The sequence below is a fragment of the Vidua macroura genome, chromosome Z (assembly GCF_024509145.1).
Source record: "Vidua macroura isolate BioBank_ID:100142 chromosome Z, ASM2450914v1, whole genome shotgun sequence".
NCBI lineage: Eukaryota > Metazoa > Chordata > Aves > Passeriformes > Viduidae > Vidua > Vidua macroura.
The window spans coordinates 25,086,387-25,108,176 of NC_071611.1; the positions used below are offsets into that span (position 1 = coordinate 25,086,387).

General features: G+C 33.7%; 1 protein-coding gene across 4 annotated transcripts in view; it reads left to right on the plus strand.

The window, feature by feature from the left end:
* FCHO2 (FCH and mu domain containing endocytic adaptor 2) overlaps positions 1–21,790 on the plus strand; it is an 83,988-nt gene that overhangs the window by 40,323 nt on the left and 21,875 nt on the right. For 2 of the 4 annotated variants that reach the window (XM_054004425.1, XM_054004429.1), the window contains exons 9-17: positions 82–126; positions 2,281–2,353; positions 5,347–5,371; positions 12,846–12,900; positions 15,461–15,639; positions 16,223–16,237; positions 16,649–16,673; positions 17,365–17,407; positions 18,340–18,434. In XM_054004425.1, coding sequence (XP_053860400.1) covers positions 82–126; positions 2,281–2,353; positions 5,347–5,371; positions 12,846–12,900; positions 15,461–15,639; positions 16,223–16,237; positions 16,649–16,673; positions 17,365–17,407; positions 18,340–18,434 — 555 coding nt within the window. The remainder of the gene's footprint in view (positions 1–81; positions 127–2,280; positions 2,354–5,346; positions 5,372–12,845; positions 12,901–15,460; positions 15,640–16,222; positions 16,238–16,648; positions 16,674–17,364; positions 17,408–18,339; positions 18,435–21,790) is intronic. The other 2 variants (XM_054004427.1, XM_054004428.1) reach the window with 2 other exon arrangements.

The window sequence follows — 21,790 nt, forward strand, 5'->3', positions numbered from 1 at the left end:
TCATATTTTCAGGAAATATTAGTTGTCATTAAAACAGATGAAATTTGACCTAATGTTTATCTTCATTGTCATTTCTTTAAGGCCCTATCGAGTTTGAAGAATGTAACACATCCAGTGTAGCTGAAGGTGAGTTGCCATATCATAGTTATTTACATGAGAATGCTGTGGATAAGGACCTGAACAGTGAAGGATACTCAGTGTGTGAGTCTGTATAATTTTCAAGTGCTCCAGTACACTAAAATGCAATTTTTCTTTTGAAAAACAAACTTCAATGACAATAAGACTGATAGCTTTTATATTTTTCAGGTTCTCTGCTGCCTAGTATGTAATTCTGAAACTTCATATTAGATGTTCATAGGTTCTCTTCACAGGGTAGTTAGACAAAACAATCCCTTCCCATCTAGAGAATCAAGGACAGCCATTACCCAAAAAGCATAAACAATGGCGAAGAGAAGGGGGCAACTCAGGGGGTTGACTTCATGACCTGGAGCTGTAATTGGACAATTGAACCCAATATGTAGATGAACCAAAGCCTATAAAAGTGTAAAAACTTGTGGCTGACATCCATCTTGGATTCATCCTGGGTGTAGCCCTGGCCAGGTTCTTGTACTGCCCAAGGTGTATCCTTTTAAGGGCCTTCAATATATACCTATTTTGTCCATTTAGCTCTGTCTAGTCTCTGTTCCAGATCAGCCTTTCTAGGCATCAAGGCCTATAAAACTTTTATAAGACAAATGCATAAAGGTCAGACAATTTGAGTGTTTCTTACAAGTGTACGTTGGCTAAGAGTTTGTCTTTGTGGAGGTTTGGATTTAATTCAGCTATGAATGTCTTGTAGCTTAATTTACAACTGTCAAAACAATGGGCTCTTCCTATTGTTACTGTGTCAGTTAAACTGAGCCTAATGTAGTGTTATGGTTGCAAAGTCTGTTGGTGCTGCATTTTTTGCTTAGGGGGTTGTTTTAAGTGGTTAAGAGCTGCTTTCTGTCCGTAAGCTATGTCTTTACTGGGACAGAGGATTCAGCAGTATTACTTAAAGCATCCAAAAACTTTTTTAAATTGCCAAGATTTTAGCTGAGACTTAACATCTCTTCTAACTGAAGCTGAGAAGATCCATGTTCAGAAATTACTCTCATACTCCATTTGCCATTTTTTGGGCAGCATTAAACACAGAGAAAAAACAAAGCCCAGAAATTTAAAAATAATCTTGGAGAAAATTATGTGCCTCAGTATATATTACTGACTCTACAGCTACCTGATTTGAGAAGTTTGGAGTTACTGAAAATTTCTAGGGGTGGAGAGGTTCCTTATGCGCTGTGTAATGTATTTTTGTAAAGGTAAATATAATAAGGTGCTTGAATTGACAGTGGTTTAATTTTGGAAACCAAATTATTTCTACCATTCTGCTCTAAAACATGCTGTCAGTAGTATCATGCATCAAAACCAAATTGTAGACTAGTTGGATCAGGTGCTTGCACTTAGTCATTTTGTTTGGCAGCCTGCTTTGCCTCAGCAAACATTGTGAAGAAGCAGATGTGGCAGTAAGTCTGAGGGAATATTTAAGTGTATTTTAGTTTTAGTACATTAAGTGGGAATGAAAGCAATACGAAAGCAATGAATGTACTTCTTTCAGTACTGTAGCTATATGTATCCAGTGCTAGAAGCAGGGAAGAAACAGAAGGGGAGAAGTGCAATTCCAAACTCAGCGAGAACCAGTCTTGGAGCTGGATACAGTACTGGGAAATCATGAATTCACATCAGCTGGAAAGCCAAGAAACAGTTTTATTTTTAACAGGACCAAGATCTTACTTTTGAGGAAAGACAGGAGCTTACAGTTCCTGGGAGCACACAGGGCAAAAGAAGCAACAACAGGGTGTTGAACTGCAGTAGCTGCGGAAGGCAATGTGCAGTTTCTCATCCATGACTATTCAGGATTGCCTGGAGCAACAACTCCTGTTGAGTTTTTGTGAGCAGAACAAAAACTCTTCCTCAAAACTGTCTATTTAAAAAAACAGAGTCTATATACCCAACTAGGAGATCCAAGTCAGTTTTTTAAGAATTTTGTTACTAATATGGTGAACACTATTTTGATTTTTTTTTTTAATTGGTATTTCACTTAAAGCAAGTTGGAATAATGTTCCCTTAGTTTGGCTCCATATCTATCTCCACTGCATACCTGTGGCAGCATTTAAAACATTTAATTCATATGCATCTGTATTTGACATTGCTAAATATGCATTTATCTCTTTGATCTATAAATGAAAAGTGTTTGTTCCATAGGAATAAAACCACGGAAAAGGAAGCCTTTTGGTTTATCAGGAATTATGAAAAAAGAAAAAGATACTGAATCTGTGTAAGTATATTTCCACCCTGAAGCCTTGTTTTGTATGAAAACTAGTAATGGGGATAAAAGTTAGCCCATATTTAAACAAAAAAGTAGGCTTATAATAGTGGTTTAATGCAATGAATACAAAAACAGCACAGTTATTTATGATTTTTGTGACCAAGAATTTTAACATAAATAACAACAAATAACAAGTGTATTCAAAGTAGTCAACTCATGTTTCATTCCTGTGCATAGGTAAGTAGTTTTCTATTTTTCTACATTTCAGCATTGTAGATAATGTAATTCACATTAATCCTAATAAAATATGTCTGTATGTGGTAAAAGTACTGGATGGCTGTGTTTGCAGAATTGAAGCTTCAGGTATTCTGTTAGAGGAACTTCTACATACACTGTCAAAGGACAGAAAAATGAAGTATATCATAAGCACGCTCCCTTCTCAAACACCATCATTCTAGCTCAGGACTGATGTCCCAGTGTACCCTATGCCATATTCTTCATGTGTACTCAATCTCCCAGGAGTTAATCTGTGCAAAAAGTGAGTTTGAATAACAGTTCTGAGGTGAATTAGTCACAGTGTCTATATTAGTATTTATGGTCAGTGTATTTTTTTCATAATTTCTACATGTATTTTCTCAAGAAGATAGCTTACAATTTGACAAATTTGACAATATAGAAATATTCTCAGAGGCAACATCTGCATACATACTTTTTAAAATTAGTTTTTAAAGTGTTTTACCAGTGTTAGTTTTTTTTAACATACTGATGAAAAATTAATGACCTAAGAACGGCAGGTGTTAATATTCACACTCTACAACAGTGACTTGATTCTGAAATCAAAAAGAAAAATGTATAATGGAATTATATCAATCTCCTATGTAAAATGTGCCATAGGCATTTACAGAGATTCTTGCATTAAACCATAACTACTAAATTAACTAGAACATGACTAATAAATAACAGGATTCATTATGTGTTTATATTCTAATACTTCTTTTATGATCTCTTTAGAAATATAGATTGCTAGTCTGTATTTTGTCTGATTTAATCTTCAGCTGATGATCCTGTTATGGACTGGAAATGATGAAACTGTCATCAGAAACTTCTCTGCACAGAGAAGTCAAGTCCTCCCTTGGCCTTGTGTTTTATTAGTCTGTAAGCTTGTTTAGTTTGTGTAGGGCAAGCTTTCTTACTTCTAGAAAAACTGTCGTGGTTAGTAGGCTTTTCAGTTTGTCAAGATAGTTTTTAAACTGTTGATGCCTGAACCGGTGTGTCTAGTAATGGTTTTAATGCAGGGAAATACCACACAGGGTGCATTCTGTTACATATTGCTGTAGTTTAGCCAGGGATTTCACTTCTAACCACTGCTTTGCATGATTTGGTTGTTTCAGTTTTTATCTACAATCCTTAAATTCCCTTATAAAATCTCCATTTTCTGAAATACTATCTTATAGCAGAAGCATGACCCAGTTCTTTAATTTAAAAAGAATGATCTAGTAAATCTAGAGATTTAAAAATACTTTTATCTACAGCTTGATATCCTCATTTTCCTCACCAACGTTTGTAAACTGCTGTGTTTACATTGCATCTATAGAACAGATCCTGAGAGATGCTGATAGTACTCCTCTGAGTGATACTAGATCTACCATTTCTGTTTGAGATCTCTTAGCTCACTAATTTTGGAAACCTTCACTGTGGGCTGAAATATATTAATTCATTTGCCTCATATTTCACATTTCTCAACTTTTATGTACCTCAGGCTATCTTGTTTGCATACAGACACTTTTTGAAACCACATCTTTCAAGGGAAGAATATACTTTGTCTTTTCAAGCAGTAAAATATCTTTCAGAACAGCTCTGTTGCTATGAAAGATGTAAACCAAGTAGAAATTTGATCACATATGTCTTCTTCTGTGAGGCCTTTCAGAGAAGATGGAGTCCTTCATCTCTCACTGTCATTTCCTTAACATGCTGGGCTGAATTTTGTATTAATCCTTCCATGTTAGCAAGTTTTTTGCACCTGTTTTTAAGACACTGTAGTAAAAGCTACTTTTTTGCCTTTTACCGATTTATTTTTTCAGAGAAGATGTTTTAGATTACAATACATTTTATTTTTTTCCACGTTCTTTTTTCTATACATGTATGTGTAGGATATTCAGACTAATGATATAAAAACATTGTTGTTCAGTTAAACCATCACGATTTGTCAGGGTGGAAATTAGAGAGGACTTGTATGCTACTCAAATATTTCCACGTTCTGTAAATATAATTGCCTGTGCTTTTTGAAGACATCAGAAAGAATCAGTGTCATTCATTATTTTAAGTACTACTGCTCAAATTGAAGTTGCAGTGGAAAAGTGTAACACTTGTGAATTATGTGCTTGCAACCACTGCCTTCCTGTAGGCAACTTTTTTTTTTTTAAGTGCTTTTTAGGAGGGTACTCAGTTATTTTGTTCAGCATCTTCTAGTATTTGACTGCAACTGTGCTTGACAAACAAGAACAATGAATGAAACTCTAAAAGACGAAACTCTGAATTCCTCTGAAGAAAATCTTAATTTCTTTATGAACTGGATTTTGTCCAAAACATTTTGCACTTACAGGTAGACTATTTCATTAGGATTGGTGACTTCTACTTTTTGCACCTATCAATATGAAGACCTGAAACTTAAAGTATATTCATCCAGAACACAGTGTGGTAGTCCTCACTTTCCTTGATTTTTTTGTTATTATTTTGAATTCTTCTCAGTAATATGTGAGTTTGATTTTTCATAATTTCTTCTGAGTTTTTCTTCTGCAGTGTTTTGAGCATAAACTGTCAGCTGTTATTTAAATCTCATTCAGTTGAATGTGGATTATTTAAAGTAAAAATTTCAAGAGATTGAGAGGCAAAAGGGTCAAATGCACTATTTTAAATTAATTGAAAACATTGAAGGAAAATTTGTGTGAATAAAATAAGTTGTGCATTCTGTAATTGTAAATTTTCTTTATTCTTTTTAATAGGGAGTGTCCAGATGCAGACTCAGTTGTAAGTAGACTTATTTCCAAAATAAATGCATATGCTAATACTATCAAGCTCTACAATCTGATGCAACTTAACTTACATACAGTCCCTGCAACACATAATTTATCTGATAGAGGATTTAGTATTTTCATAGCATACTCCAAGTGTTAATTTTGTGCAGTACATGATCTTCAGCAGTATGTACGAGCAAGAGTCAGTAATACATTTTCGTTTCCTAACAATTTTAGGTTTTTAGCAAGGTGTTTTCACTGCAAATATATAGTACTTTATTTTGAATCGTTTGAATTCCTTGGCTAATAGTTTGAATTCCTTGGCTAATAGATTCTAAGAAAGAAAAAAATTTAGTTTATTGTGGACTCAACTTTGTGTCGTCATACTCCTGTGTTTGCTACTGTTTCTTTTGAGAAGTGCTTCTAATATTGACTGGATTCTGCTTTACCACTGGCAATAGAGTGTAGGAATATACTGTCTAAAATATGGCTTTAAATGCAGCATTTCTAGATGCACTTTATTAATGGTCTAGTTTTCATTACTGTTAGTTAGACCTGTGATATGTCTTAAATTTTTTTTTTTAGTCAATTCAGGTAAGTGACCATTTCAAATTAAATTAAATATGTTAATGATTTTTATTTCCTTAATTTAGTCTTTTCTTTTTATGCAAACATGTATGTTCTATTGAAATAACATATAACAAAGGTTGTAACTCCCTGAAACTATGTTTAGGGAGAATTTACAGAGTAATCTAAGTGATTTTCTGTAGGCTTATTTATTTTTCATTCATTCATTTAGGTGCCAATTATATTACACAATTTAAATTTTCAAGTTCACTTATTTTGTGGATTTTCTTAGTTTTATTTGGTAACTAGGAGGTTTTAGTACCTAATATTAATTTTTTTTTTTAGAAACTTGATTTGAAACATCTATCCTAAATGGGGAAAACTAAGTTTTGCCACATAACAGAACTATATGTGTAAGAACAGATATGTAATTCTTGCCAAGACAGTTATTTTATATTGTGGAGTCATCTTGACTTACAGCAAGGTTCTTTCCTTGGGTGCATTTAAAAGTAACAATAGAAGTATTGTTATAATTATCAGACTTCTCATGGAAATAAAATAATTTGACACTTCAGGTTGAGTCATTGGAGTGAACTACAACTTGATTTGACTTGCAATATTTATTTTCTTTGCTTATTTTGGTCTCCATTTTTTTTGAAAACAATTAGTTCAAAAAATTAAAATATAAATTGATTTGGCATTCTTTCTGGCTAGATGAGGCACACCATATGATCATCTAGGTTAATTGTTGAAATTGCTGGTTTGGTTTGGTTTGGGGTTTTTTTGCCTGTTCAATGTTTTATGACTGCATATGGAATTTATAATTTGGTCTGTGATTTCTGCTTGCTTTTTTCAAGCCACAGCAGTATTCTGTATAGTGATTGAATGCTTTAAAAGCAGAAGTCATTACTGTAATTGTAGTGAAAAAATGATAAGAGATTCATTTCACCCCTAACAAACAAGCAATCCAAAGTGCTTTTATGTTTTAAGGTTGGAGTCCTCTTCTGAAAGGTCTCATTTCAAATGCTTTTAATTTTTCTTGGCTTTTACTTATGGGTTTCCTTTCTATTTACTTTTTCAAACCTAATCTAAATACTTTAAACAGTCTCTATCATCTCTAGGAGGATTTATTTTATATGGTTATTTGCAATAAATTATGCATTTCAAAAAATTGAACTTGGAGAACTATTATTAAACAAAAAATATTAAAGCAATATTAATTTGTGTCTGATTGCTAGGAAATACTGAGGAAAAGACCTCAGAAAATTCAACTTAAAATGTCCCACTTATTATTTTGTCGGTTTTGGTCACTCACAGAAAACCTGTCTGGCATATATATGATGAACGTGATCATTTTTTAAAAGGTGGCTTTTGTTTATTTGTCAAGAATTTTAATTGTGTGAGAGGAATGTAAGAGATAACCAGTCTTCAATTATATATAAATACAAGCACCAAGTAAAAATATTGCAAATTATCAAGTTAAAGTTGTAGCAAGAACTGATTTCTATATATTATCTACCAGTTCTGTGTGCTACTGTGGATCTTTGAACATACTATGTAGTCAATACCATGAAGGCCTTCTCACTGGTGCAAAATGTCTAATTCAGTCTATCAAACTTGTATTCTATTTCCAAAAACAAAATGGTGAGAATGGTCAAAAATGTCTGTTGTCCCAAAATCCTCTCAAATTTATATGTGGTAAGACAGATATGCTTATGCTCATCCTTTGTAGCTGCTAGATTTTATATACTGGAAAACAAATTAATAAAACATTAATTCTGGTAAGTATTTTTTTGTAACGGCTGTAAGAGGTTTTCGTGTGCTCATTAGTAGGTAGCTGTGGACTGAGAACTGGTATTTGTTTAAAAAGTTGACCACTTCAGTAAGCAGTCTCTCTTTAAATATAGGTGACAGTATCTCATGAGATTTAAAATTCCTGAGTTTTTTATATGTCAGTCTATAGTGTAACTTCCATTAAGCTAAACCTTGATAATTAAGAAAAGTGGAAACTCTGTAGTAGAAATGTATGCACTGGAAATAGAGAGCAATTGAAGACTGACTCTCTATGGGGGTTTTGCCTTAGAACATTTTTCTAAAGGATCTTGTTTCCTGTGAGTTTACCATGTCTCTAGAGATGTTCTCTAGGAAGATATGAGGTCTAAAAGAAACTTTCATTTCAAGGAAACATTTACAAGGTTCCACTTGTGTCCAATAAGATCTGAATTGGGATTGCAACCCTTCCCTTGGTTAGGATGTTCACCAATCTCCTTCTTCTACTTCACTGCCTATTTTCATGAAGACTGTAGTAATGTAATTATCTTTGAGTTCTCTGTTCTTTCTGTCAAATCCATTTGAAATTGTCCAGTAAGTTCAAAAGTAATTAAGAAGGGAGTCACTGATGTACAGAACATAATGCTGAAAGTTTTTGTTTTTTGTGGGAAACTGAAATGCAAACACATATCAAGGCATCCAAAACTTTTCATTAACTTCTTCACATGTGAGTGTAGCCTAATTATGGTTATATAGAATTATAGATTATTTTTTTATTGTTCGGGACTGGTTGAATTTGGAACCATCAATTTCTGAGAAGTGGAACACAAGTGTAGTCTAATATTTAGTGAAATTCAAATATTTTTCCTTATTTGCATTTTACAGAATTTTATTCTGGCATATTTCAAATAGCTGCTATTAAGGACAAGGCTTTCCATCACAGCACAAGACAGGGGCACTTTGAATACCCATTTTTCTTTCTTTCTGCATTTCTAACAACAGGAGAAAGTGACTGTCTGCTCTCTTCTTCTGTGCCTTTTGGGTTAATAGGCACCCTAACAAGAGGAGGCCAATATTATGCCTCTGTCTTAACTTGACTATTTGCCAGAGTAAAATTTTCATCTCAAATATGTCAGAAGTGGAGAGCCTTTTTGTTCTCTTATTCCAGCCTATGACCTTCAGCTGCTTACTTTGAGTCCTCATCTGGAGTACAAGAAGCCATTTGAGTTCTAGCAGAAAAAAATAGATTGAGCTGTTCAGCTGCACTGCATCTTGAAGCATACCCTCAGGAAAACTTGATAAAGAGCTCTCATAACCACTGTAGTTATCCTAAGAGAAGGGAAAATATAAAGAAATCAAACTGGGGCATAGTGAAGGTTCTTTGCTTCTTGACTGATGACCAGCCTGTCAGCAGCACTAGTGTTGCAGAGGAAGGGCCAAATGAAGTACCTAGACTACAGTGCTCCATATGTTCCTCCCTTGTCCTTTGTAAGTAGCCCAGAGACACTAATGACATGGTAATGGCGTGGCTTCTTCAATTGCTTTTAGATGACAGATGAGACAGAGCAAGGAAACTGAAATAAATTATTCACCAAACCTAAAAGATGTGTTTTGTCAATAGAATGCTTGGTCCTCAAGCAGGAAATTTTATTTTATTTATCAAGGCTTTATGTTTTTATTTCTTTGAAAATGTATTAACCCCAGAAAGCTTGTAGAATATGCCAAGGCAAAGACAAAGGTATATGACCTAAGTTTCTGGTGTATGTTTAAAGCTATATAAGATCTCAATTAATGCATTACATCTGCAAACACAGGGAAAAATGGCTTTTATAGCTACATGTTTAATTGTTTAACAGAACCTCAGAAAGGCTTCCTGGAAGTCCACCAGTTCCAGTTGCTTTTGCAGTTGCTTTCTTTCCAGTTGCTTTGCAGAGTTCAGTTCACATGCATAATGAGTTGCTGGGAGTTTTTTGACTACAAAAAACACTACACATGTTTGTGTAGGGGACTAAAGTAGACCTCCATCCCCATTGTATTAATAATAACTTTTCCCAAAGGCCAAAGTTTGCAAAGATCATCTTCTTGTGTTTTGAAGTTCAAGAATTATACATGTATACATGTAGGTTGTAAACTTAACCTCTGATCAGCCTGGCAGGCAAATCAGATCTTATCTGTATTGTGTGCCTGATATTTAAAATACACTGTTATCCATGGCATAATACATAGTTCTGTAATTGTAGGAATGTGGAAAAGGGAGTAAAAATTAGTCACATAAATGTAAATGCCTTCATTAACATCAGATTCATGAGTAGATGTCTCACTCAGGTTGCTGTGTTATCTACCACTGTTATTAAATGAGATTTACAAATGAAATGTTGGTATTTCAGAAAGCACATTAATCAGTTCAACCATTCAAAATATTGAGAACAGTATTTTGAAATTACTACCCAACTTGTAAGATTGTGAGGTATCATTTTACTTGTATGTGACACAATCTGCCTTTGTCTATACAAAGGTGTATCAAGTATCTATTCCACCATTTTTTATGTTGGTTTACACAAAAATATAAATGCAGTATCTAGCTAATTAAAGCAACTGTTAACAATGATCATAAATTGGCACAAGATCAATCTAGATTACTGACAAAGCTGGAAATACAAAGCAAATTATTTATTTGTGTATATGCTGTTTCATGTCAGATGTTTGAAATTATTTCATTTCAAATATCTGTGTATTTACATTTCAGATACAGGAAAAAATACAAATTAAGTTTTCTATACAGGGTTTGAAAAGAAGTGGTAACATAGACTAGCTGAAAGAGAGGGAAGGAATTTTCTTCTCCTGTGTTCAGAACCTAAACTGTATAGTATCCATCTCTGTTATGTACACGAAGTTGTGAAAACAGACTGCATGCTGAAGGGCTATTTCTGAGGAACAGATGAGTCAAGTATATAATCAAGATCAGAAATAATTATCATGAAAGTATTAAGAAAGGAAGTTAAATATTTTAAGATGTTAAGATTTTGGTGCTTTCTTCATCCAAGGGATTATTTAGTAAATTAAAAATAATACAATGAAAATAACTTCTACAAACTTAAGTTCTTTCATAATTTTATATCAAAATTGTCCGTTTTGCCAGCTACATTGTGCATGCTGTGTCAGCCCAGTAATAGTATCCTGTACATATATGGCCTAGTTGTAAGAAAAATTAAATGTTGTCTATTTAAAGATTTTTATTGATTTTCAATTCATCTTAACCATAAATGTCTCTGATCTATGGAAAATTACCTGGTTTGACAACTAAATTAATTTCAGGATTCAGAATCTGTAGTATTACGGGAAAATAAACTTACCCTGTAGCTATATGTTTTTGTTCTGTTTACTTTGATGTCAAGTTTCATTAGTGGTTTTTGGTATATAAACAAGGTCAACTTGAGGTCAAGCGTAGCTTAACCCTGATTTGAGAAAGTAGAGCTAAAGTATTGGACTGTGTGATTGTACTCTTTTTACTTTTTTGGTTTTGTATTTATTTATTTGTTTGTTTGTTTGTTTATTAAATAGCAGTGAAGTCTAGATCTTGCAAATATTTCTAATTGTATCTATATGGCCTGTATTTTAAGGTTAGAGAGCTTAAATGTTGATTTTTTTGCCTTAGTTTGATGTATTTAATTTGGTATTTGGTATGTCTTACATCTGTACTGGACTGCATTTCTTATAGTTTGCAGAAAGTTTGAGCTATGTGTAAATTTCCATTTATTTCAGAAGTGCTAAATTTAGGGAGCTGTACAGAGGAGACTCTTTCTTAGTGAATTATCAGACATCCCATTTTTGATATCTGTAAAAGATACAGAAAACATTAAAACATTAAAACATTTGAATCGTTTTAATGTTTATGTTCTGTACTTCCAAAGCTATTCAGAGATATTCTCTTTAAACTTGACTTCAAATTTTATCTGAAGCCATAAGGTTCCTGTCTTGTCCAATTGAAATCACCAGCATAAGTAATTTTGTTATATCTCTTGACTTCTAACAAATTATGTTTTGGCCATACTATGTATACATATCTGTTGGTCAAATTGTTCCCAGTACCTGCTTTTTGATAGAATATACTGATGCTACACTAGAATAAATCACTTTTATATGTATACATATTCTAATTTTTAGAGCATATTAGTAACTACTGAAATCACTGCATTTTGAAGACACCTTGGTTGTGTTTTTTTGTGGTAAACTTACTGAGATGTTAAGCAGTTCACATATACTACCTATGCATACAAAGTTGTGAGTGGAATTCTTTGATTCTGAGTGGGGAACATATTCATGTTTATCCTGTATATGTAACACATGATTTGGAGGTTTTGTGCATTTTTAAAATTTAGATTATCTCGGAGACTTATTTCTCTCTGCCCCAAAGTTATTTTAATGAAAGTATATGCTTAGCTGAACATTCTAAGTTATTTTAACGTAATTCTTTTCAATTTCTGTTCAAACAGAACTTAAGTTCCTAGATGCTTATTGGCTTTGAAGATTCAGGATAATGTTGGAGACGTGTAAAGGGGAACTTGGGAATAAAATTTTGAGTACCTGTGATGTGGATATTCTTTTCTGAAGTAATTGTGCAGGCATGCTGCCTTTGCTCCAGGGAGTGGAATTAGCAAGCAGTGCTTTGGCTAGCATACTTAAATATTGACTAGTACTTAGGAAAGGTTTTGCCTCTGTACCATCAGAACATCTTGTGTCTTAGCTGAAAGCAGTAAAAATCGGGAAATTTGTCTGGGCCAAGACAATTGTAGCCTAATTTAACTCAATACTAAAGCTAAAATAATGTTGATTTCTGTCTTTTTGCTTAATAATTAATCAATTAGTAATTAAGTAGTGATTGATTAGTAAAAGCAGATGCATTTCAAACTTGCCAGTTTTCAAAGGAAATTTAGAGCTTGTTTTGTTACATTCTGTGCTGAGATATCTTGTCACACAACTTCGGAATGACAGATCATAAATTCATATAACTGTAGTAATGTTGAATAAAAATCACTTTCATGAGTTGTTGCAATTTTAATTTGGCAATGATTTAAAATTCAGTCTGATGTAAGGATGACATGGTTTTTTTAGTTATTTATCAATAGCATAATTTTTGTTGTTGTTTTTAGAACTTTCCTGATGTAGATGATGAAGGATACAGCATTAAACCAGAAGCAACACAGGATATCCTTTTTACTATTATTGCGCCAAGTTATTTGATATTACTGCAATTCTTTGGAGAGAAGAGGTACTGACTAAAGAGTTAAGGAAGATGAATGACATCTATGCCTATGTTGCAACCTTGTATTCTTATATTCATAGCTTTTGTAAAATGAAACAAATTTTTTCTTGGATATGTGTGTGCAAATGTTAAAGATTAGATTAGATTAGATTAGATTAGATTAGATTAGATTAGATTAGATTAGATTAGATTAGATCAGCTGTCTTGGGAACTTTAAAAGTACAGTAAAAATAAAAAGCAAAAAAATAGCCAGATCCAATGCAGATCCAAAATTCCATGCAGATCTCTCTCCATGAAAAGCTCTCAGAGAGTTTATAAAGTTTGCAAACTTTTTAAAGCATATTGAACGGTTATCTGTTCTATACCTGCGCCCTCACTTTTTTTTTGTAGCGCTAGAGCAGAGTAGAAATAGATTTTCTGTTACTTAATGAAGTCATTACACTACATGCTGTTTCCAACTGGTGTTTTTAGGTTTTACTGTCTTTTTAATTCCTTCAAATGGAAAGCTTTAGTAGCTTTCATATACAGAATAGATTTTGTTCTGAGTTGCCTTTATTGAGGCTCAAGATTTTTCTCTGCCATTCTCCTGTTGCTTTGGAGGAAAATTCTTGTCTACTTTCCTACAATTGCAGAGGAAAGTTCTACTTAAGAGCTGGGAATAGTTACCATAGATCTAAGCAAGCCTAGTATGTTGGCAAGATAGCTAATTTTTGGAAATGTATTCACTGAATTTTCTGGGTACTTCATATAAAAGGTGAATTTAGGCTGTACCATTACCTTAAATTGCAAAAACTTTTAAACAGTTAATGGCTCATTACAGTGGCCAGGTCATTATCATAACTTCTTTGTTTTCATCAGCTTTGCAGAATATTCCTCTAATGCCCACATGGAAGAGTCCTGTAACAACAAAAGCAGTTGGTGTAATCTCCTATTTACAAAATAGATATAAAAGTGACAGACAGTTCTAAGAGGAGTATTATATAAAGAATATATAAAGAAGGAGAATATATAAAGTTTCATGCTCTGCATGCATTTCTGAAGTGAGAGAAAAGTGAACAACATTCTTGCTTAGGATGAATGATTCATTTAGACATCTTATTTTTTGTAATCTCTTGTTTGTTGTGAAACAAGAAGGCATACATTCAGTGAAAAATATCCATGATTTGCAATCTGTCATGAGATAGTACTTCAGCTGCTGAAAATCTTGACCAACTTCAGGAACTTGTCATCTCCGTTTCTCTTTTCCTCCCTTACCCTCTAGAAATTTATTCTGTCAATGGGAACTCATGAGATAATTTGTTGGAGGACATTGTTTTATTATAATGACAGTCAATCTCAATACGTCTGACTTAAATCTGTATTGGCCAAACACTTTACAAGAACTGTCTTATTTGTAGGAAATTAATTTTGAAGGTCATTGGTAACTTTCAAGACAAGAAGCCTTTTGATGAAATTAGAATTGCTTTTCTTTGAGACCTTTTCCATAAATGCTTTATTTTGAAGTAAGAGATAGGTGTAAGATAACGATACTTGGCTTTTTCCTCATGACAACTTTCAGATCCTTTCAGCTAAAAGGGATTTTGAATGTCAGGTTTAAAACTTTGTTAGGGAATAGTTTGAAGGAATTTAATGCAAATGTCTGTTATATTTTCAGGTGAAAATAACAGAAATGACGTAGAGGATATGTACACTTCTTCCAGATGGTACAAAAGTTTTGTGTTTCTGTAGAGGGAAATTTTCAAATTTTTCTTGTCAAAACAAATGCAGTTTGTAAGACTTAGCTTGGGCCTTTCAGAGCTTTTCTTCAGAGTGGCTCTTGTGCATATAAAGCACTGGTTATTTCCTTATTTTGAGGTCTGAGATGTCATTGTGATTCCTTTCTATCCAAAGATGACAGTACTTTAAGCAGCTGACATTGTTCAGTTAACTGCACAGGCTTCTGTTTAACTGGCATCCTTTCTTAAAAAATTTTCAGTGCCACACTGTAGAAGGAGCAAGTAATGGTGGCTCCTACTCTTTCCTTCACTGTTTATGTTAAGTACAGGTACCATGGGCTCATGCACCTGTACATCAGGTACAGGTACATTTCACTGCTCATCAAAAAACCTAGGCTTTTCTTCATTTGATTTAAAAGACTTATACATTTTTCATACATCTGTTAGAATCCCTGTTGGAGACTTGCAAATTATAATTTTCCATGCAGAAGTGTTGCTGCTTTTGAATCTTAAATTTAACCTCATGCCTTCAAATATGCAGTTTTTCAGATACATAACAGATACTGCTACTCTTCAGTTATATGACATCATGTTTTTCTGAACAGAATCATCATTCTGAAGATAAATGGAATAAACCCCTAAATTTTAACTCTGAATTGTGCATTTTGAACAGTGGATGTATGTAAGTGCACAGAGAGGTCACTTAATATGAGCATTTTGTGGATCAAAATTATAAAGTAGATTAAGCAGATGACTTTGAGGTATTTCCACCTTAACTGAGACAAACATACCAAAGAGAACCATTTCTATTCATCCAGTGAGTCTGACTCTGAAGATGATGAACCCAGGAGGTTCCATGTGGAAATAAAACCTGTCCAGCCAAATAACAGTTCTCAATACACTATGCCTTCTTTGGATGAATTAAAAGTATCCATAGGGAACATCACTCTTTCTCCAGCAATATCTGTAAGTCTTTTGTTCCCTGTCTTTTTGATGTGTAGAAAAGTGGTAAAGAAACTGTAGTGTAAACATATGTTATAATGTTCAGAATTTATTCTAGGTTCAGTAACTCTTTTTTCTTGTGCACTAGGTCATTTTTGGTACACTTCATATTCTAATACATATAGATTGCACTTTTATATTGCAATACAACATTAAGTACTTTTCTCATATTTAAACTTTCCTTTGAGACTTTTGAGTGCTCAGTTCTTGTGTTTGTGCTCTTGCCCCCATAAGACATTCAGTTACATTTTAGATTTAGCTGAGCATGGCTTTTAACATAATTTGTGTATTATTTTTCAATAACATACAAGTCTTTTAAAACAGATTGTATAATGAGGATACACGTAACATTTGTGGTGCAGCTTTATTGATGTATCCTGCCAGTTCATGGAATAATCCTTTATATCACTAGATGATAAATAATATTAGGGTATGCTAGTACAGTATTCAGATCAGAGCAAGACTGGTTCTGATTTTAAGGAAAATAGTGTGCAAAACATATTAAAATAATATTTTTTCTCTTTTTTCCCTCACCACATTTTGAAAGCAGAGGCACAGTCCTGTAAGTAGAGAATGGCTTTTTATTTGCATTTGTACTTAAAACTAAGTAAGTGTAGTATGTGAGGGGACTTACTGGGAAAACATGAGGAATGTTTTGTTTCATCTATACCATGTGATAGATACATAGGCTGTTTAATTTTCTGTCTCAGACAGTAAAGAAATTTTAAAATGCTGCTCCCTTTGTCCGCTCTACAGTATTTATTCCTGCATTTTCAAACTGATACGGCAGATGTGCACTGGTTGTTCTGTCCAGGCTCATGTTCCGTAGTCTTCTGCAAGCTCATGATGTTTTTGCCTGGTACTGAAAACAAAATATCTCATAGGAAGTTGAGAGGAAATAAGAACTCTGGGACTATTAAGTGGTTTATTTCACAGTAGAAGAATTTATTCCTATTTTTTTTTCCTGTTTCAGGCACAAATGAATCAAAATTCATCCAGTAAGTGTGAATCTTTTAGTCTGTTAGTTTTTAACATAGAATGAAAACAATTTTTTTAATTGTTGGAGACATAAACTTCTTAAATATATGTACTTTATACTGAACAAAAACTTTCTCTTCTTAATTTTATATAACTATTCCTTATCTATGTACTTGGCTGTTTTCTGTTGTGGGGACCAGACTAACCTGTATCTGACAGTAATGAGGAACACATCCAGATGCCAAAGAGGTTGCCCCATGGGAAAAACTCCTGTGCAAGTTCCTGAAACCCTTCCACCTGCTCAAGTTTAGAATGATCCACAAACCAGCTAAGCACACCATGTGTGTGATGTAAAATACTGATGTAGAGGATAGAGCATTAGCTTCTATTATTCAAGGTTGGGTTGGTTTCTTTTTGGCCAATGGAAAACCAGGCCAGATTTGCTGAAGAACAGTGTTGATGTAAACTCTGTAATTCAAGGAGGAAGTTTCAACCAAACAACACTTCCTTTTGAAGCACATTGGTCTGTGTAGTCTTCTCATAGTTCAGGAATATCTAAAGTTATCAGAAATTATACATTTTCTTTTTTCCATTTTAATAGTAATTTGTTTTAAACTGCCAACATTAATATTAACTATCATTTTATAATGAAAATGAAATTTTTATTTTATATTTCACACTTATAGTGATAATACAGTATCTTTTTCTTAGGTGAAGAGTTAACAAAATCAAAACTTTCTGCTCCAATTACTGAGTAAGTTCAAATTTAAAATTCTATCAAATGCTGTTTTGCAGGAATTTGTTCTTATTTTTCTAACCTCGGAAACTCATTGGAAATAACAGCTGAGTCCTATCTGAAGTTGTACATCTATTGCATTATAAGCCTAAGTGTATCAATGGATATTTCCATTCATTTGTTTACCCCTTCTAATATATGTGATTTATTGTGATCAATCTCAGTTGGTAATTATAATTACATGGCTACACAATGTTTTTACATAAGACAGACTTAGTTTCCATCCAAGGGTGTTCCGTGGTAAAGTGTTTAAGATTGCAAACCCCAAATTTATGCTGATCTGCGTACATTGCTTATGTGTATATATGCTGAAATAAATTAATTTGAAGATGTAGGTCTCAGAATTACAGCTGTTTAACTGACATTATGGAGTATGTCCGCACACAAATTTTCACCAAAGTGTTGGCTAAGACAGTCTCCTTATGTAGATCAGTTATTTGACCTGCAACTTTTGAATAATTCTTTTCTTTTTAGATGCAAAGACTAATATATTCTAATTTGTCAAAAGTTTTTATCATATTATTGACTTTTTACAAGAGTTATGTAGTGACAGGACTAGGAGGAGTGGCTTTAAACTGAGAGTAGTTTTAGATTAAACATGTGGAGGAAATTCTTTACTGTGAGGTCTGGTGAGATGTGGAAACAGGTTGCCCAAAGAAGTTCTGGGTGCCCTGTCTCTGGAAATGTTCAAGGGCAGTCCAGAAGGGATTTTCAACAACCTGGTCTAGTGGATGTCAGCATGGTTGGAACAGAATTTTTAAATGTTCCTTTGAAGTCAAACTGTTTTGTGATTATTATAATTATTATATCATCAAACTACTACTGAAGTTCTTGATTTTTATGAATGCATAAATCTTTCATTTCTATTCCAATTTTAACTCTTAATATAGAAAGGGGAACAGTGACTTCCTGGCATGGGATCCACTCTTCAGCACTTCTCTTGAATCTTCCTCTTCAGCTTCTTTGGCATCCTCATCTTCCTCAGGTAAAATATTTGATGGTAGAGATGGTGTTCGCCATATTTCTAGATGTTCTGGTGTTGTTTTTTCAGTTATTGCAAGGGGACGTGCTTTGATGCATAAACTGTAGAATTTTATAAAGCAATATACTGTCTTAGTATTAATGACTGAAAAGGCAGCATATAAGACTTTCAAGCTAGAGAGCAAGAAGGGAGTCCTAGACACTTTAGGGAAATTCTGTTTTGCTCCTTCCTTTTTTATTGCCTTCTCATACTTACTGAATAATTGTTCTCCATCTAGAATGTAATCCATTTTTTTTTATCTGGTAAGGCTGGGAGATTAAATGGAGGTTGTTGCAGCAAGTGTGAGACAAGCTGAGCTTGCACAATGAATAGGGATGATTTCTTCTTTCCAGGAAAGTCAACTGGGCTATGTAGTACAAAGGCATTGCAGAGCTTTGCTGTGAAGAACTTGTTTCCTGTAGGAGATTCTGTTAAGAGATGTGAAGGCATAAGCCAAGTAGAGATGGATAAAAATGACAGGACTGAGACATGAATTAAGATGAGATTCTGAAAGCAGGGATATTGCAAGAAAAATTATGGTGTGTGGCATATGGGAGGTAGAGGGAGAAAGCACATGTTGCTTGGGAATTTTGGGTTGCAAGATATTAGTGGGACACTGGCAGGCTTTCCTGAAACCTGGTCTTTGCAAAAAAATAGTTCCATACTTCTTTTCAGTCTACCTACTGTGTATCTTTATTCCAACATCTTAATTTTCTCTTAATGCAGACACTTTCCTCCTCCCACACACCTGAGAAAGGAAGTGTGTTCACTGAATTTTTTTTAACTAAGTACTTGTATTCCGAAAATAGTTCTCACTTCTTAGTTCATTATGGCTTTCTAGTAGTTTTCTTCTGTGCATGATCATGCAGATTGAAGAACAATAAGGAAGAATACATGTATCAATAGGAGAATGCTGAAAAACTGGTGTTATTTCTTGGCTTAAGTAATGTTCTTTTAGCAACAATCAACATTGCTTTGTAACACTTCAGATTTTAAGAACTTAGTCTTTCACTACAAATTCGTATTCCTTAAAGGTTACAATTTTAATAAATCTGGCTTACAGAATTCATTATAATTCTCTCATCCCGACTTACATAATCAGTTAGTAGTATTGGCAAGTGAATCCACCACGTGTGTGGTAATACATTTAGTAATAAATTCTAGATATATATATATATTACTGGAATATTCTGAAAAAAAATGGTGCTTTCTTAAAGTATTCTGTTTTGATAGCTTTGGTCTTGTGTTAGAGTCTGCAGAGAAAGGCAGAGGATATTGAACTTGTTGCTGGTGGTTGTAGCTGTATTCAGGTGTTTATTGATGGGCCTGGATGAGTAGTGAAAGCAGGTTAGGAAGTCTTCATACAGTTCCTCCTGGCAGCAGAACTGTGGTGAAAGTAGTCTCTGTCTGATGAGTAATGACAGAGATCCATAACATCCTCTGTAGCTGTATCTTACAGGAAGTCATCTACCCTAGTCATACCCATGAGGCTTATACACAGAGCCCTGCAGTTTATTGAAACTGGGGCAATAGAAGGTTTTGTGGGCATAAATCAAGTTTAGATACATCTGCACCTTGGCAAACTTATCCATTAAATAATTCTTTCAAGGACTGTTGTTCAAGAAGTTAACTAAGATATTTACATTTTTGAAATAATCTGTAAAATTAAATAGAAACTAAGTGTTCCAAAGTATTAACAAATTTCTAATACATTTGGGGTAAAAAAAAACTGGATCAATGTAGGTCATGTTGTTTAAACTGAGTTCTAATGCTTGCTAACTTGCAAGTAAGTTTTAAAAGTTTTTAAAAAATACTTATCAGATTGTATTTTGCTCGAAATCAATATTTTATCTTCAGCTTGAAGTTTAGTAGTAAGCTGGTGCTTAAAGTTTTTGAAAATCTCAATCCAAAACTTAAATTACATACATTAGTTGTGTGGAATACAACACAACTAATGTCCCTTATGGTTTAAACATTTGTTTATCTATTGTTTTATAACCATGTTAATCATTGAACACTTAAACTACCTTGGTATTTGAGCAAAGAGTGGTTTATGCAGAACAGAAGTAATTTTTGGTCATCCATGAATAATCCCATTTTATTAGAAGTTTAAGCTAACTTTGTTATCTTGAACAAATACAACAGACATTTTTTAGCTAGCTCTTGATATTTTAAAAATGCTTCTATTAGTTTTCTTCCTTATTTTCATCCATATATATTTTTTAAATAGTTCTTAACATCTCCACACTGTTTTTAAATAGGATTTATAGTAGCATTTTAAAGCCTTTGAACGATAGTTAAAATATCTGCCTGAAAGGGAAAGCTCTGTTCAAATTCTTAACGTTTGGGTGGACTTCGAGAATGTATTTGTTTACGACAAAAGGACCACTGTAGAGAGAACAACTATACTTTTGATCTGAAATTTTAAATGTGTTTCTTTTTTTGATTTTGGTTGTCACTGCTTTTGCTCCTAGCTCTGCCAATCTGCAAGATGTTGAGAATGGACTAACCTTGCATTTTCTGCTTCTGTTGTCATCTAGAGCAACAGACAATAGCAAGTGCAGGGAACACTTGTGGAAAACTCCTTTTTTCAGCAGTCAGAAGGTTATAGGATGAGAAAGGAAAAAAAAAAACTGAGGTGGATGATGCCTCATCCATATTGTTACTTACTAGATACAGATTGATGCAGACAGAATAACTATCAGACTGAATCTTGTGGCTCCATTGTCTTCATTCATTCACCTGAAAGCCAGATCTGTTGGACCTTCCTATTACAAATATTAGAACTAAGAGGATCAAAGTCTTTGGAAGGAACGTGATAGGTTTGACTGTATAACTTTGATGCAAATTAAAAGCAGAAAGCTGTGGAGAGGAACCAAAAATGCAAGAAAGAAAGGACAAAGATGAGAAAAAAATGAGAAAAAATTAAATCATAACAGGTAGGAAATCAAAGGAATAGGGAAAGTTGTGAGAAATAGAGCCTTAAGTGGAGAGATAAACAATAATATTTTTTAATGTACTAAAAAATGGAAAGGGGCATGGTTGGCAGTATGAATGAAGTACATATGATATGTGACTGGCTTTTTCTTTCTTCTATTTGTGAGTTGGGGGCATTACTTTAGTAGAACAGTTATTTTTCATGCTGGCTAGTAGTCCTTATGCAGTGAATATTGAATACTTTCTTGAATATTGAAAATTTTATCTTTTCATTGTTGGTCCTAGTTTCAATTCTTCCCTTTTCCTTCAGCTACCCTAACAGAGCACAATAGGAGCTCCTCATCATCTACCTCTGATTTGTCTGGGTGTAGAATATCTCAGTC